Source organism: Erpetoichthys calabaricus, chromosome 7 (genome assembly GCF_900747795.2).
Source record: "Erpetoichthys calabaricus chromosome 7, fErpCal1.3, whole genome shotgun sequence".
Classification (NCBI taxonomy): Eukaryota; Metazoa; Chordata; class Cladistia; order Polypteriformes; family Polypteridae; genus Erpetoichthys; species Erpetoichthys calabaricus.
In genome coordinates this window covers 33,543,575-33,562,513 of record NC_041400.2, presented here as the reverse complement: position 1 = coordinate 33,562,513, position 18,939 = coordinate 33,543,575, and the positions used below count along the sequence as shown (strand labels likewise).

At 38.7% G+C, this 18,939-nt stretch overlaps 1 protein-coding gene across 1 annotated transcript in view; it reads left to right on the top strand.

The window, feature by feature from the left end:
* cntnap3 (contactin associated protein family member 3) overlaps positions 1-18,939 on the top strand; it is a 603,541-nt gene that overhangs the window by 358,663 nt on the left and 225,939 nt on the right. Inside the window, exon 4 of the mRNA XM_028804840.2 lies at positions 8,298-8,445. Coding sequence (XP_028660673.1) covers positions 8,298-8,445 — 148 coding nt within the window. The remainder of the gene's footprint in view (positions 1-8,297; positions 8,446-18,939) is intronic.

Here is an 18,939-nt window from a genome sequence, read left to right as displayed (position 1 = left end):
TGGCTTGCTACTAGTTTGACTGTAAGATGTGATATTATCATTATATAAGTCATAGTAGTACAGTAAATATGCAAACACTTTTTTTAGTTTATTGAACATAGTTTAAATATTTAAAGTCAGAGATGGAAAGGAATATGAGCTTTTAGCAAGGGGAACAATTGGAGACCAATGTTCTAATCAATGAGATACGTTTGAGGTGTGAGTTGAAATGTCCAACATCATAAAACAGTTTTGGTGTTTCTGCTGTTCAAAATCGAGATCTCTGTTTGCTACACTTCTTCACTGGCTATTAACAGGTTCATGATTTCAGCCTGTTAAGACCAAGATCAAACACTTTTTAAACGGGTCACCAATTTGTCTCCTTTTTTAGGGGTTTACTCCAGAAAGGATTACATTAGCTTCTGGAAGGTACAGCACCCATCACATCCCTGACAATAAATTAAAAAGTAATCTACAAAATATTGTTTCCCAACAGGCAGAAAAATGTATAATTCCGATAAACTTGTCAACTTTGTAAGCTGCAATATTAAAGATTTTAATCATTACTTAAAGAGAAGACAGTGCTCTCCGTTATTGCATATCCTTAAATGATTAAATATAGCAGTACTTTTACAGGAGACCCACTTAATTATTGCAGATATGAACAGAGACTAATTATGAAAAGAAAATCAGAGGTATGCTATAATTTGATTCACAATGGAATATCACTTTTAGCCACTGTGTCAGATTCTGATGAACAATATATTATGGTGGTGAGAAATCAAGTTAATATATATATGCAATTAATGTGGATGACAGAGAATTCATTCTTAAGAGAATCACAGACACATTATCAAGTAGTGTGGTAGACAGTGGAACTTTAGGGACCTTCAGAACTGGTCTTGATGTTATTTTGGAAGAATTAAGTGGATAGGACTGGTGAACTTTGTTGGGCTGAATTGCCTGTTCTTGACTAGACTGTTCTAATGTTCTAAAAAATGGTATTTCCCACTGTAAGAACTGATAAACTTATAATGATTAGAGATTCGAACTGTGTAATAGATCTAGACTTCGATATGTCCTTGGCAACTGTAGCTATAAAATACTAAACTCTAAAGGCAATTACACAGCTTAAAGACCAAACTCTCTGACCCATGGAGATTTCTGTATCCAAATCTGAGAGAATATCCACCTTCTCATCAGTACATTATAGTTACTCAAGAAATTATTAATTTTTTTCATCAGTAATAGATTTCTCCCCTCTGTTAAATTTTGCAAATACAAAGCTATTAATTTTTTCTGACCATACTCCTTTTTATTTTGGTGCTACTGTCATCATGTTTTATAAATCCAATTTATAACTGATAATTTAGCCCATTAATATGAGATTGTGTACTATAATTTATAACATTTCACACAAATTGATATTTTCTTAGAGACCAATGCTTCTTCAGAGACATCTGTAGGGACATTTGGGAACATTGAAGGCAGTTTTAAGAGGTCAAATTATCTTGTATGTTTCACAAGAAAAAAAAATGCAGGCTATAAAAGGCATTAGGAATGATTCCTAACATTTCCAAAACTGATCAGGATTATGGTAAATTGGCAAATGGGACATTCGGTTGGAAAAAGTTGCCCCTACAATCAGAATTGAATCTGTTGACTACAATAGAAGCAGAAAATAACACATCACCTTACCGTCATTATGAGTATGGAGCAAAAGCCAGTAAGATTTTATAACAACAAATGCACAAATGGGAGGTTTGGAATGCAATATTAAAGATTAGCAATGAAATGGGAAGTAAAATCAGGTAGTGCAAAGAAATAACTAACACATTTAAGCAATACTGCAAGCCCTTATTCTTAAAATGAAAGAAGCTGTGGCTCAAGCCAATGACTTTTTGATAAAATACAAATACCACAACTTGATAGTCTCTGTGCAGAAGAGACTGATAAACCTCTGAGGCACTGTGAAATTCAGACTGTCATAATCTCCTTGCAAAGTGGAAAAGTTGCTGGCTTAAACTCCTTTTAAACTTTGTTAGCATTATTATTGTTAATAATGTTTATTTAGAAAACAAAAAATAAAATTCTACCAAAACTATTACACCAAGCAACAATAACTGTTTTTTAAAAGAAAAAGAAAAACTTGCTACACTGTTGGCCTAGTCACTCACTCATTCAAATCACACCTTCAGTCAATTACAGCTTGTTCAATTCATATCTACTAGCCAACCCGCGGCGTAGCATACGCCGCATAATTATGTATTGATGGTTGAACACTTCCTGAACGACACAGTTGTCCAAACAGAAGTGAAAATAAAATTGAGCCCGGTGCATTCTTTAACTTCATTTTCTGCCTTGTAGCGCAGTGGTAGTGTTTCTGGTTAACAGTAAGGAGACTGTGGAAGATTTTGGGTTCGCTTCCTGGTTCCTCCTTGTGTGGATAGCGCTTTGAATGAAAAAAGTGAACATTTGCAAAATCCGTAACGGTGCGTGAAGTAAGTATAATGCACACGCGTTTAATTTGCCAGCCGTCTTTTCAGGTTTGGGCTTATTTTGCAGTGTTACCACTTGTGCATATTAAATCTTGAAATCCTTCGAGTAACTAATTAACTAACACCCACCCACCCAGCTTGTGTGAAAAAAATGCGCCGGTTCTTTCATCATTTTGTTGCAGCCTATCAAAGACTTACTGTCCCTAACTCCTCACCTGAGTCGCTGTCGTCTGTGCACCTCTGAGCCATGTTGTCCTTTCATTGTTCTTTGTGGTTTCGGCTGCTTTTCTATATATAATCCACCAAGTCACCAGACCACGGTAGTAGGAGGGGGGTGGGGAGCGTACACAGGGCAGGGACGTATTCAGAGGGAGCGTATAACACGCACTCAGTGGGTATTCCTCGTTCGTGGGGAACAATTCGAGAAAGAGCTTTCAATCTGTCAATCCTCTCCGTGTCCGGGCAGGGTGAGGTTTCCCGTGTTAAGTCAAATAAAGCAAGATTTTTATGTGGCGAGTTGTTGTGTTCGAGCATATGAGCAGGCACTGTGAATGCCTTGAGAGCGTGGGTGGACGCGTGCCGGATGAATGAGTATCTATATAATATATATATATATATATATATATATATATATAAAATGAGTATCTATATATCTTCTTAGATATAGACAGCGTCTGATAGTTCAACTGATGATACAACTATCATAGTTGTGATGGTTTTACACTCCAGCACATTGCGGTGAACGCTGGTAACAGTCAGGCGGGCAGGCGTATAGAATTGGTGCTCTTAGAGTTGGTGGGCGTGTCTCTCTAACGGTTCGAGTTCTTGGGCGGTGCTTTGTCGTTTGTATCACACGGTCGGACGACTTGGTGGATTATATATGATGATGATTAAATGTTAAAATCCTTCGAGGAACTAATTAACTAACACCAACCCCGCTTGTGCATATTAAATGTTGAAATCCTTCGAGGAACTAATTAAGTAACTAACACCAACTCACCCACACAGCTTGTGTGAAAAAATGCGCCCGCACGGTCGGAAGACTTGGTGGATAATATATGATGAACATTTGCAAAATCCGTAACGCTGCTTTCAGTAAGTACAATGCACACGCGTTTATATAGTAAAAGGCAAATTATCCGCGACAAACAAACTGTTATAAACGCTGCATACCAAGCTGCGGCGTAGTATACGTTGGATAATCACGCCGCTTTTTAAATGTTTTTAAGCAAAATCCGTAACGCTGCTTTCAGTAAGTACAATGCACATGCGTTTAATTTGTCGGCCATTTTTTGCCAGTCGTCTTTTCTGGTTTGGGCTACTTTTGTAGTATTACCACTTGTGCATATTAAATGTTGAAATCCTTCGAGGAACTAATTAACTAACTAACACCAACCCACCCACACACAGCTTGTGTGAAAAAATGTGCCCGTACTTTCATAATTTTGTTGCAGCCTATTAAATGTTTTAGACGCTGCATTCAGCAATTCACATCCGTGACAAACATGCCTCTTTTTACATGGTCCTGCATTGGTGGGCGGGAAACGTTTTCCCTGTTCCTGCAGGACCATCTAAGAAGATGCATGTTTGTCGCGGAAACGAATTGCTGCATGTAGCGTGTAAAACAGTTTGCTATGGTGCACGTGGTCGTGCGTCGTAAGCGAAAAGTCAACGTGGCTCAGAGGTGCATGTGTACTGTAGCCCAGATGAAGATAAATGACGGCGTTTTTTCCCAGTCGACGTGTCTGAGTTGGTGGGCGTGGCTCTGCGAGTTGTCGTCGTAATCCAATGGTCTTAGAGTTGGTGGGCGTGGTTCCTTCCTGCGTGCGCCATGGGCGGCTTACTTGTCGGCGGCTTAGTGAATCCACGCCCCTTCCGGCGTGCTTTCCATGGGTGGCTACTTGTTTTCCGGCTTAGTGAATTATATATATAGATACTGCACAGAATTAATGTGGTGCAAATTAAGAGTGTTTAAAAATTATTTCATTCTAAACCAAGGGGGTGGCCTAGTTCCATAGGAGTCTCTTTGGGCCTTACCATGGTGCAAGACTGCCAAATAATGATCTACTTTAAGATGACCAAGAGTTCCCTGGAAGAAATTATTCCTGTGCCTCATAGATAGGTAGACGAAAATTGGGACCTTGTAGGCATTGTTACATGCTCACGAGTATAGACAGATGTTAAGCTTCAACTTACCCTGTTTCACTACAGCCTCATTTCTCCTAACCAATATTTAAACAGGAGTGTGAACCAGAATTCTGACTCCAGTGTATAGCCTTTCATCTAAAAGGTCAATTTTGTCTTTATGATATTAGTTAAAAGTTACAGTAAAATTTGAGTTGGCTTGACTCGCTATCTTTTGTAAAGCTTCAGGCTATATATGTCTAGAAAGCAGTTACTTTTTCTTATGTAACCTCAGAGGTTAGGTGGTGTTTAACTAGTGTGTGCTTTAGTGTAAAATATCGGGCTAAGTAGCTCACTTAGCATGTGTTACATAAATAATATTTCATATGTAACCTCAGAGGTTAAGTGCCATTTCTTAGTGTGTGTTTCAAAGTAATACCTCAGAGGCTAGGCAGCATAACGCTTATTGTGGTTAATTGACAGCCTAACTATTAAAGAATATTTGCCAAATATGAACATTTAGAAAGCTGACCTCGGAGGCTAGGTTTCAGTGTGTAATCAACAGTATAAGGGACTATATCTTTCTAACATTAATTACAATGATAGCAGGTAAATAATCAGTACAATAATTAACAATGCATTGATGGCAAACTCAAAATTGTTTAACAGAATGGAATAAAGTTATACAAATGGCGAAATAAACAATACTAGAAATTCATGGACATTCATTTTTGAAGACAATATTATTTACCTTCCCATTGTGCATCCAAACTTCTCCTCATATACCCTGTGATCTTAACATCAGTCAGAGATCGAAGCTCAACCAAATGGGACAAAGTGTGGCTATGAAATTTTCAAACCAGCTTGCTACCGAGAATTACAAACGTAGGTGTAAATAGGCTGGCACTTTGTATGTCATGAAACCCACAGTTTTACCCTTTCTTCTTCTTCTCGAGTCCTTAAACCAAGGTTTTATATGCCCTTCCAGGGGCAAGCACACGCTATAGCTCAGTCCATGCCCATGGCGAGGTCCTCCATGGTGCATTTTATGTCCAGGTGTGGGTAGATCAGAAGATGTTCCATGGTCTGTCTTTCCCCGCAGTCACATAGATTGCTGTCATTCCAGTACCCAGTCTTGGTCATTTTCCCAGTCCTAGTGTGCATGTGGTTAAGGTTTTTCCTTGTTTTCCAGTACAAGTCACCACCAGCGGAATGGTGTTCTCCCACTTCTAGGTTTGAGATGTTAAGTAAGTTGATGTCTCTAAGGCACTTGTGCCAATGGTCCGGCCTTGCCTCTTTGCCTATTAAGTCCAGTTTTACTCAGAAAAAAATATTTGGGATTTGTTTCATTAATATGTATATTTATAGAGAGATTTTTTCAGGGAAAACATGACAGAAAGAAACCTTTCGAAAATAACCATAGAGCATTTTAGAAATTCTAAAATTAATTTCAGTGGTCTATGAAATCAAAAACTGACTGTCCATTTGGCAGGGTGGTGGAAGACTTTCAATAGCTGCCTTTTTGGGTTTAAAATGAGACCATCTTTTTCCGCAGATTAAAAGAACTCTTTCTTTCCTTGAGAAAAACAGCAGTTTATTGCTTATGTAGATGCAATTTCCTTAGATAGATAGAGATAGATACTTTATTAATCCCAAGGGGAAATTCACATTCTCCAGCAGCAGCATACTGATACAAAAAATAAAAAACAACATTAAATTAAAGATTGATAATAATGCAGGTAAAAACAGACAATAACTTTTTATAATGTTAACGTTTACCGCCCCGGGTGGAATTGAAGAGTCGCATAGTTTGGGGGAGGAACGATCTTCTCAGTCTGTCAGTGGAGCAGGACAGTGACAGTAGTCTGTCGCTGAAGCTGCTCCTCTGTCTGGAGATGATCCTGTTTAGTGGATGCAGTGGATTTTCCATTATTGACAGGAGCTTGCTTAGCGCCCGTCGCTCTGCCACAGATGTTAAACTGTCCAGCTCCATGTCAACAATAAAACCTGCCTTCCTCACCAGTTTGTCCAGGCGTGAGGCGTCTTTCTTCTTAATGCTGCCTCCCCAGCACACCACCGCGTAGAAGAGGGCGCTCGCCACAACCGTCTGATAGAACATCTGCAGCATCTTATTGCAGATGTTGAAGGACGCCAGCCTTCTAATGAAGTATAACCAGCTCTGTCCTTTCTTACACAAAGCATCAGTATTGGCAGTCATTTATTTATTATTATTATTATAATTAGAGTTATGCCACATGCTCCAATGACCTACACCTTCACTTAAAAGGGGTTAGAAGGTGGGGCAGTAGATTATTCCTGGTCATCTATATCTTATAATGTTCAATACTTTGAGAATGACTGGCAACTTAGTGCTTAGCTGGAACTCAGAGCAGCTGTAACACCTTGGGCTGGTTGAGAGAATTATAGCATCTATGGCCCTAGCTATCCTTTGCATGACTAGATGGTTCCAGCCTGAGGTTGGCACTGGCTTGAGACTTAAAAGTCCCTTCTGGTCCATGCTGAGATGAGCTTGGAATCGGGAGTTGAAAGTTGCACAGGCCAGACCTGAAAGAGAAGGGTTTGTGGGGTGTTAGAGGAGGAGAGAAAAACATGACTAAACTGTGTTACTCTGAAGGGAAGTTGACCAGCCGCTCAACTACAAAGACAAGGGATAAACCCTTATTCGTAAGGGCTCTAAAGATATTGTTTACTTTTTTTTTTAGTGTTTTTCATTACTTCTGGGTGTTCCTGTCCCTTGTGTTAACTTTGAGAAAATAAACACACCTTTTTATAAGATTCTGGGTTAGGGAAGGCTTGGGGACGGATGCTGCTAGCTTCCACAATGAACACTACATTCATGACTTTCAGTTACCGCCTTTCAATGGTGTTGCGCTGTCTGCCATTCTCTGTGACATCAGGAAACAATTAATCTCATCCAAGCCTTCTTGCTGGCAGTTGTTAGTAAGGATGTGCAGTCTAGAAGTTGAAAAATGATAGGATCCGCCAAGAACACCCATCCCATGGTATGTGGTGTTCGCAGTTTTCATAAAACTGCCAGAATGTGGAAGAAACATCCTTATCATTGCTTACTATCTATGTTACACTCAGTTTTGGTGACAGTGGTATTAAAGAAAAATACAAAAAATATTTTAAAGTACAGGTTTGAATGAAGTTCTTTTCCTTGAATAAACTGACACTCTTTTTAAAATAGTCTTGTTCAGGCATATTATGAAAAGCTTTTTTTTTTGATGTTTTACACCCACACCATGGTATCTTTTTCAGTGTTACATTTTTAAATCCCCCTAACACACAGTAAATTATTTATAATCATGTTCAGCAATTCAAGTGCTAAATTGTTAGTCTCACATTGTGTTTAACAAAGGCACAAGGGATCCATAAATTATATACTCTGGATTAAAAAACTTAACAAAAGTAGAAATAAATAAATAAATAGATAAGATGATACAGTGTAAGAAAAGTGAACAGTTTTTTACTTTGAAGTATCTCCTTTCTAAGGCATGTGTTTCCTAAAGCTAACACGTTTTGAATTAACAAAGATCAGGTTTAATTTCATATAAAGTTGACAAGTGTCTGTACAGGTCAGCATTTTTTGCTTAACTTGAAAGATAATTTGGAATATATTACATATGTTTTTAAACTTTTGAAAGAGTAATTACTGCTACATTTCTCCTCTAGGCCTTTTCTGGAAATACAAATGCTGACAGCGTCGTACAGTATAAACTACAACAGCCTGTTATTGCAAGATTTCTGAGATTTGTGCCTCTTGACTGGAATGCAAATGGGAGAATAGGGATGCGAGTTGAGATTTATGGATGCCCATACAGTAAGTAATAAGGTACTTAAAGTTTTGCATGGTGTAGGTTTCTAGCTGTCTATAAAACTCATGGTACAGAAGCAAATATGACATTGTTTTGTGAAATTCTTAACAGCCTCTCAGAGCACATTTAAAAATAATTATCTTGTAGTTGGAAATTCTACTCTTTGCTGCCAGTGCGATGTTTGCAAAGCTAATTTATTCACTTAATTTTCAGGTGCGTGTCACAGGAAGCCCACCAGTATTTAAGGAAAAAACTCATCTGTGATGATCTGTTAATAATTCCTTTTGTTAAATGCTCCCTTTAATTTTTACTCCTTGGCATGTTCTTCTTTTAAGTGTCTTCAGATGTAAAATGTTCAGTGTGCAACCCAGCTTAAAACTGTTTTTAAGAAACATAAAGCCAACTGTTTTTTGTGGAATCCATACAGTACTTGATATATTTTACAGTAGCTCCACATTTTGAGCACTAAATCTATTATAATCTTTTTCACATTTTGACACACAATATATAGTATGCGGTGGCACGGTGGTGCAGTGGGTAGCGCTGCTGCCTCGCAGTTGGGAGATCTGGGGACCTGGGTTCACTTCCCGGGTCCTCCCTGCATGGAGTTTGCATGTTCTCCCTGTGTCTGCGGGGGTTTCCTCTGGGTGCACCGGTTTCCTCCCACAGTCCAAAGACATGCAGGTTAGGTGGATTGGCGATTCTAAATTGGCCCTAGTGTGTGCTTGGTGTGTGTGTGTCCTGCGGTGGGTTGGTACCCTGCCTGGGATTGGTTCCTGCCCTGTGTTGGCTGGGATTGGCTCCAGCAGACCCCCGTGACCCTGTGTTCGGATTCAGCAGGTTGGAAGTTAGTGTGCTTCTTTTGTCGATGCTTTGGTAAAAAACATTGGCTCTGTTATAGTCTCTTTATAGTGTAATCAGAAATTCACCATCCTGGAATTAGGGCTGGGTGACATAATCGATCCATTCAAACATTATGGGTTACAGGAAGCCAGTCCTCATTCTCTAAGCACCAACCACTTGGAAGGAACCATCCTTAGAAGAGACTTGACTTAATCACAGGATGCCATCACATTTACACATACAAAGCCAAAACAGAGTTACCAATCAACCTAAATGTATTTGGACTGTTGGGAGAAATCCATAGTATCCAGAGAATACTCACTCTCAACCACTGGTCCACCATACAAGCAGGTCACAGGCAATGATCAAAACAGAATTGGAACTGAAACTTCAGGATGTGACAGACAGTCTACTGTGTTCCATGCCTATACAGTAAGTGATAATATTAATGTATTTTCTTTTGGGGTACAAAATAAATTTTTACATTTTCAAGGAATATTCCATTGGAAATATTTTTTATATATTGCTTGCTACAGTTAGGATGTAATGATGGCTGATAAATAATATTTATCTTATTTTCATGCAGAACACAGAAAAAAATAAATATAATAGGCGTGTATAGCATCCAATGCTGGGCAAAAGCAAACAGTGTGGAAAAAGTCATTTGAAAAAAAACTCATGTTACTTATAGATAGATAGATAGATAGATCTTTATTATGTTGCATAATCAACATTTACCTTATTCATTCATATGTGAACAGTGTCCTGAACATGTGTTTTAATAAAATATTGTTAAATAAGCCACCTCTACGTAAAAAACAACCTCAAGAACACGGTGGACTGTGCTAATATGTGCCTGAGTATTTGAATTGAAGACCCGCCTCCTTGCTTCATTCATTGGTCAGTACTTCAGCCCAGTAACAGCTTATTCCTTAGCTAACATTGAGTTTCATATCAACAAAAAGTCTGCACTGAGAGACATTTAAAACTAAAGGTTAAAAGTTAAAGAAAAGCGAGTGAAGATGTTATCCGAAAGAGAAAGTACTTGTGCATATCTGAGATGCTTCAACAAGCAGAAGGTCAATTCACCTGTGTAGTTTCACAGACTGCCGCTAAGTAATCCAGCTATACTTCACTGCTATGAATATAAACGTAACGATGGGAGGCAGATCTACAATTCAAATGCTCATTCGTGTCTGAGCGCATTCTGTTTTTGTCATGAGAACGTTTTCTGGAGGTGGTTTATTTAACAATATTTTAGTAAAAATGCATGTGTTGGGAACACAGTGAGCATACATTTGGATGACTTCACCTGTGGATTATGCAACATAAGTAATGTGAGATTTTTTTTTCCATTAACTTTTTGACATTGTTTGCTGTTGTCCAGTGTTAGTCTGCATAGGCTCCTATAATATCTGAAAGTTTGTGCATGAATACCAGAGATTAAAAAGTTCTCTTAGACATTACTACAATCCACTTAGGGTAAGTAACATATAAAAATGATACATTTTGAGTGTTGTATTCCTTTAAGGGTGAATTTACATACAGAGCATCCCTGCATGACAGAAAATGTCAGTATGCTTAGCACATATTGTCAGCTGCACTCATTATTACAGCTATAATAAAACCATTACACTGAAAGATAAGTAATTAAATACTAATAATTTAATGATTATTTTGTCTTATACAACAGCAATTCAGACTCAGACACCATAATAAAGTGAACTGTATACAGGAAAAAGAAAAGTGTGTATGAGCTCAGGCTTTTTTAAGATTTATATATTGTGAAATGCTTTTAGCTATTTATTTGAAAAGAAAAAGTATGGTTCCTTGAAAATACTCATCTAAAGCAATGCCATCTTTCATCTCTGCATTATAACAGGAATTCAAATCATTACAAGGCTGTTCTTAATAGTTTATTGTTACTTTACATTAGGCAAAGGCATTAATTTACAAAAACTTTTTTAAATGGTTGTTGCATTTCTGTCTGGAAAGCACAATGTAGGAGTTTGAATTATTCTGGTAAAAAAAAGAAAAAAATAAGTCTTCTATATTTTTGGACATATTACATGCAGCATGACAAAGTGATCACAATTTCCAATTACTTTTGCCAATTATGAGTTGTTTGCTCGATTGACTTCATCCAATATCCACAATACATGCAATTACAATTGAAGGTTTATGCTTAATTGTTAACTCTGCATCCCTGAAGCTTCTGCAGTTATGTAGTGAAGGTTTTGGATGCACAGTTTTAAAAGCGTTATAAATAAAAATAATTCTTTGAAAAACTGAGAAAAGGAAGAGACAATAATGTCCCTGATAATTTAGGTAAAATAGTGAATATAGATAGAAAGATGTGAAAGGCACTATATGATAGATAGGTCAGATTGGAGAGCATGCACTGGTACAATGTGTTGCCGCACCCACCACATGACAAAACAGCTCAGGATCCTGGTTGGCAACCCCCCAGGCAGACATGTGGTCCAGTTTCACCCTCCGGTAATGACCCTCTATCTGCTGCAGCCAGGTGTTACGTGGGCGTCCCCTTGGTGTGGTCCAGCCATTTGGGTCCTCAACAACAAGGATCCTGTAAGCCAGATCACCATCAGGGAATCACGCCACATGGCCGTAGTGCCGTAACTGACGCTCCCTCATAATGCAGGTAATGTGCCTCATTTGCGACTCTGTGAGCAACCGCTCATTCAACACAAAGTCAAACCAGCGGTACCCAAGGATTCTCAGAAGAGACACAGTACCAAAGGGGTCCAGTCTTCGTCTCAGGTCACTGGATAGCGTCCATGTCTCACAGCCATATACAGTAGCAAAACAGGAAGCAGCAGCACTCTAAAGACTTAGACCTTTGTCCTTTTGCATAGATATTGGGAGCACCACACACCCCTTTCCAACGACCTCATGATAGATGGAGAACTTTAATTGGTTTAACAGATTAAGGTGTACTAATTGTAAGATTGACGCTATATAGTGCCTAACCCGACGCATATTGGACACGGGAGGACTGTGTAAAATAAAACAAATACTTTTACTTTCTTCATCTGTGGGCTACATCTTCCTCGTACCCACAGACAATACACAGTCCCAAGCACGCCACTAATATACCACACTTTCTCTTCCTCCTTGGCACCACCACTCCTTCCCAGCAACCTTGTCCTCCTCCACCCAACTCTGGCCACTGAGTGGTGGTCGCTGACTCCTTTCTATCAGGCATCCGGAAGTGCTCCAGGTGGTTGATTGCCGACATCCGGCTGCACTTCCAGGCTAATGCCCAAAAGGGGCCAGCAGCTCCTGTTGCAGCACCCCCTGGCAGCGCCTGCGGAACCCCACAGAGCTGCACAGAACTCCAACCCCCATGAAGCCCTGGGGGAGTCTGAGGCACTGCTGCAACCCAGGGAGGCTGCCATCTAGCGTCCAGGGGGAGATACTGGGCTTCCCACCCTTGTCCCCCTGGCAGATGTGGTGAAGGGGCGTCCCAGCCAGGCATGGGCCCCAGCCATCCGTCGCATAATTTAAGTAAACATTTGCCAAATTATGTTTAATCAAGTTCAAAGATAAAACTCCAGACTGAAGTCAAACCCACCTGTTTTTACAACAAACGCCTTTGATGAAATGATTGATATTTGGAGATTTTTTTCCCCATAATATAAATTTCACAAACTCATTCAGTCCAATTTAGCTTGCATTAATTTAACTATGTAATTATATCAGAGATTAAATTTGCACCTCTACTAGTTTCAGCAATTGTTAATGTATTTTTATCATCTTTTTCAAATACTTTTGTAGACGCAGGAGCTGTGCCAACATGAAGCAATAACTCTAGCATTGCAGTGAACACACATGAGTATGGCAGAAGAGGTGGGGCAGAGCAGGGTAGCATGATGTGCCATGTCATATATTTTTCCACTTTACAAAGCCAGGTATCATTTCTGTGACATTTTCTTCTTTGCTATTGCTGGTGGCAAGATCCTTCTGTCAGTGCTTTTCACACGGTGTTAATTTTGGCCCTGATGAGCACATATTTATGTGCTATACATTGTACCTGTTTTTAGTTATTCAGCATCACAGAGAATTGTATCCCTTTGGGGGTTAGTTTCAATAGCCAAGATTTTGAATTAGATATGCAGAGTTGGGCAAGTGATAGAAATTCTTTTCTTTGAAGCTTCATTTTAACTCTTTTATTTCACTGTTTCGAACAAGTAGAGGAGGTAAATGTCAAGAAAAATAAACTTGGAAAGAAAATGGCAGGTGATAGCATAAGCATGGGAACAGGAAAAATGTGAAGTCAAAAATAAAAACAGGCAGGAGTCTGAATAACAGAAGACAAGAAACCAAACATCAAACCCAAAATTGTGATACAGAAAAATCAAAGTTGAAAAGCCGAATCTAACATCCTTGCTAACTTAAATAAAATAAAAGGTAAAGTACAATTCTGGTTAGCAGAAATAGCCCAAAAGTTGAGAGAAATCTACATTTTGTACCTAATACTTGTATGCAAAATTTGGTTGACCTAAGTGAAAGCGTACTCAAGTTATTGTGTTCACACATGCAAACACACACACACACACACGGACAGACGGACACACACAGACATAATACCAAAAATGGTATTTTCGGACTCGGAAGTCTAGAACATCAAGATTCATCAAAATCTCGAGATGGAATTTTTGGAGGATTACAATACTTTCCGTATGCTTCTTATACAAGAAAGTAAAAATGCCAAAATTAGTTTGAAATAGTGTTTTTGATCCAAAGGTAGGATTTTTGTATTATCAAACCGTCATTGTAAATTGGCAGAACAAGGTGGCATAGTATGTTATGTGACTGAAAATGGGCATAAGAACTGTGAACAATATGGCGGCAACTGGTGATAACCATTCAGAAAAACAGCACAAAATAATGTCATTAGAATAGTGATAAAAATAAAAATAACCACCAATGTAAGTAGTCAAAAAGAGCCATTACAGTCTAGTCCAGTGTTAGTAGCAGGCCTGGTTAGGAACTCTAACAGCAAGTGTTACTCCTTGATTTCCTCCCTGCCAAAAACAAAACCAAGGCTACCCAGTTGCCTGATTTCATACATTCTGCCATAGACAGCCATCAGTTTTGTGTTTTAATGTACATACAAAAAATGCATTTTTCTATTTTGTGAACAAATTCTCTGTCCTGTGCAAATGGATGCGCCCATGGATTGAACAGTCCAAGTGTAACTGTTGGAATTAGTGAGTTGCAGAGTTTTAAGTAATACTGTATAGGCAATGTTGTAGACAAATGTTTGGTTGATTTCAAGTCAAATATGGTACTTCACAAAATTGGTTCTAAGTGTTAGATACATTGTGCCTTCTTGTTTTGCTTAAAAACAATTTCTGAATTAAGTATGAAGCCTTACTCTCCTTCTTATGATCACAGAAGATCTGATGAGGAAATAAAGCACCAGGCTGGACAGACAGAAATGGAGACAAAGACCACACATGTAAAAAAAAAAAAGAAACAAAAAGAAGTCCCTCTCTATATTGAAGTCTCCTTAGAAGGGCCTTTCAAGGGAAAAGGGGGAACATGCCTTGGAGAAAAGGGTAGAGCACATACTAGGTCTGAGACATGCAGGAGATCAAAAATACCGGATGTTAGAAACAGGATCAAATGACAAAAGCTAAAATACAAAAGAGAAGCCAAAGTGAAGAAACACTAAATATCATTCACCATCTTGTTTAAAATGTTCTTAGGTGAAATGCAAAAGAAGTTTGATTTGTAAATAGAGAGAATCCAATATAGAGATGTTAGGTGCAGGGAATGAAGACTCGATATGCCATAGTGACAATAAAAAAAACACAGCCGTGGCCATGCAGAAATAATTACAAATTGGAAGTGAGTTTCCAAAAGATACACCATAAAGTGGTGTCATCAGAATAATGATAAAATAACATAAGTATTAAAAAAGTACTAGTTTATATCAAGTCCAAATTTAAATACAAGAGGTTTCAAAATCATGCTTACATTTCTAAATAAAGGTCATCTGATTTAAATGTGCTAAGCTTGTGCTCTTCAAGGGTGACTGCCTATGTATCTTAAATTCTCCAGTCTTATAATAATGAAGACACCATGGCATATGATTTTCAATCATTACAAAATGCCCAGAGTAAAACATACAAATTAAAAAAAATACATCAATTCCTGCTGCCTCGCAGTAAGGAGACCTGGGTTCGCTTCCCGGGTCCTCCCTGAGTGGAGTTTGCATGTTCTCCCTGTGTCTGCGTGGGTTTTCTCCGGGTGCTCCGGTTTCCTCCCACATGCAGGTTAGGTGCATTGGCAATCCTAAATTGTCCCTAGTGCGTGCTTGGTGTGTGTGTGTGTCCTGCGGTGGGTTGGCACCCTGCCCGGGGTTTGTTTCTGCCTTGCGCCCTGTGTTGGCTGGGATTGGCTCCAGCAGACCCTCGTGACCATGTGTTAGGATATAGCGGGTTGGATAATGACTGACTGACTGACATCAATTCCTAGATTAACTATTATATAAACATAATAAAGAGCAGTAGTACTGAATGGTACTCAGATATGTCCAGAACACATCATACACCAGTTTAACTCAAACATATCCTGAATTTCAGCCTGTTCTTTATGCTGTTTTCTTAATTTGTTACATTTAGTATTACAAACACTACCTCCTAGAAACTGAAATATGATCTGAAAAAAAAGAGTTGCCAAGATTTTTGTACTGTGCATTTTTTAAATTTTCCAAACTGGGTTTGCATTGGGGTGCAGTTTTGGTTGTTGACCTCTGGGATTAAATTTTATATCCAGTATCTGTCAGTGTGGAGTCTGCACATTCATCCCATGTCTGCATTAGTTTTGCTTTAACATAATTTGCATTCCCCCAAGACCCCAAAGATTTTCATCCCAATAATTAATCATTTACTCAGTTTTTGTAGGCATTTGTCACGACTTACAGTTTCTATAGTCATGGAATAGTGACTTTACAAAGGCCAGGTTGAGCAATAATCTTACCAGATTAACAGCAGAAGTAAGAATGTATCAGGGATTGACACAAAATAATGGAATACACACATGTACACTAGTAAAGAAAAAAAAGTAACATTCAAACACTGGAAGAAATGCTCCTTTCTGTGTTTGTGACAGAGGGGAGATGAAACTACAGTGCAATGTAGTGTTTTACCTTTCTTCAAAAATAGCTGAGATTTGGAAAAAAGCAGCTCAGAAACATCAGCATGCCATTTTTTTCTCTAAAAAGCAACAGGGCTAATCCCCACCTCACCGTTTAGCTGCAAAAGTACCAAAGCAATCACTTGAGTGGGTTGTAGAAATACCATTATGTGTGTACTGAATTGCTTTTCTTTGACAAACTGCTCAGTACAGCAGTCCTCTGCCACCTGCCAGCAAAACAGCAGCCCACGACTCTCAACTGTTCAAAAAAAAAAAAAATTAAACATTCCTGCAGCTGTTTTTTTAAGTATTCAGTTATCTTTCTAATGCCATGTTAAGAAATTTCAATACAAAGTTACCTGAAATGCTATTTTCTATACACGCCGGACAGAGAGTCTGTGCTACAAACATTTTGGCCTTGTATGTCTATCTAATCCTAATGGAAGACTTTTATTCCATCTACCTCATCCCCAGCCACATGCTCTTCATGCTTTGATGAGTTCTTACTACTAAATCAAAGACAAATTCTGGTGAATCATTTTCCAGTACATTTGTATGTAAGTTATAGACAGAAAGGTTATGTGAAGAAATTGTTGATTTTATATTACAGAATATAGTGTTTCATTGAATATTGTGATCATATCAAATCTTTTATTAAAATGTTTCAAAACATATACGGTAGATAAAGAGACAGGTTGGTTATACAGAAATTTCTGACTTGGCTAATAATAAAAGAGCAGTCACAGTGTGGCATTATAAAGATATATTATTGTAGGTATTAAGGGGCCCTAATAATGATTCTTGACACAGTTTTGTTGAATAATTTGTTGCTTTTATTGCTCTATGATAGTGTCAGAGACGGGATGTGCAGCATTGTTCATAAATTCCCATCAGCTCTTTCCTCCATTGCTGCCTGCAGTGAGTTGAGAGTGCGTCCAATAACCAAATCTAAAACTCAAACTACTGTACATCAGAATATCTTCAGGAACAACTGGTTAGCTTTTATAAGAAATCACCAGATTATATTAGTATGTCACATAGTTTTTGTTGAAGGTGAATGTCTGCTTCTTGCTATATTTGCATGTTCTGCAGACCTACAGTATGTGCCACTGTGAGTTAACATCAAAACTACTGCTCTGTTCCTCTTAAGTTTAAGTTCCGGTGGGTTATGTAATAAGTATATTTATCAGACAAATATTCTGACATGGAAGTGAAGGAATGGCTGTAAGACCTTCTTCAGTGATTTAGCTTCAAGTGTATGAATTTCACTTAATACTTTCAAAAAACAACAGTGATTTTAAAACAGATTCACTGTGCATTGAAAAAATGCTGCACTTGCTAAATCATTTACACTTCTTGCGTATACTGTGCAAGTAAAACATTGAGGTAGCATGGTGGAGTAGTGGTAGCGCTGCTGCCTCTCAGTAAAAAGATGAGGTTTCATGTGAACGGGTCCTCCCTGCACGGACTTTGCATGTTCTCCCCATGTCTATGTGAGTTTCCTCCCACTGTCCAAGGACATGACGGTTAGGTGAATTGGTGGCAATAAATTAACCCTAGTGTATGTCTGGGATGGGTGGGTGTGTATACAATACAATACAATTTATTTTTGTATAGCCCCAAATCACACAAGAAGTGCCGCAATGGGCTTTAACAGGCTCTGCCTTTTTATAGCCCCCCAGCCTTGACTCTCTAAGAAGACAAGGAAAAACTCCCAAAAAAATCCTTGGAGGGAAAAAAATGGAAGAAACCTTGGGAAAGTCAGTTCAAAGAGAGAATTCTTTCCAGGTAATGGATTCAAACTGGAATGGACTGGCGCCATGTCCAGGGTTTGTTCGTGCCTTGTGCCCAATGCTTGCTGGGGTAGGCCCCAGAATCCCCTGCTACCCTCATCTGGATTAAGCGGGTTAGAAAATTACATGAAAATGACAAGTAAATCCTTGAATAAAAATTTTCTATGACAATTGCCTGAAGGGGAATATGTATCATGTCAAGTCAAATTTTAATGATACATTGAAAAATGAGTAGAGTAGAAGGAGACCAACAATAACTGATTTTTGGGCTATGTAAGAGCAAGCAAGAACATCCCACTAGGGCCCACCCACATCACCCCACCTGAGACAGCTAACTAAACAGAAACACAATCAGAAGAGTCGACAGGTAAACTGACACACAAACACATACAAACACACCCCACACAGGAGCACATGGCAGAAAAAGGGGGGCAGGAGAAACTGCCTCATATAACAACCCTGACCACCCTTTAGTAACCGAACAGCATGAAGCCAGTTTTGGATAGTACACCTAAAAGACTTGTTGATCCACAATACAGAACGTTAAAGAAAGGTAAGATTTTTAAATGAAGACTTCCAGACTGTGGGAGATTTCCAGTGATAAGTTAAAAGCAACTTAGCCACAATGGTTGCAGCCATTAAAGACCTCCACCGGGAGAAAGGAAGGGAAAGTGAATAAAGAGAAGAAAGGTCCAG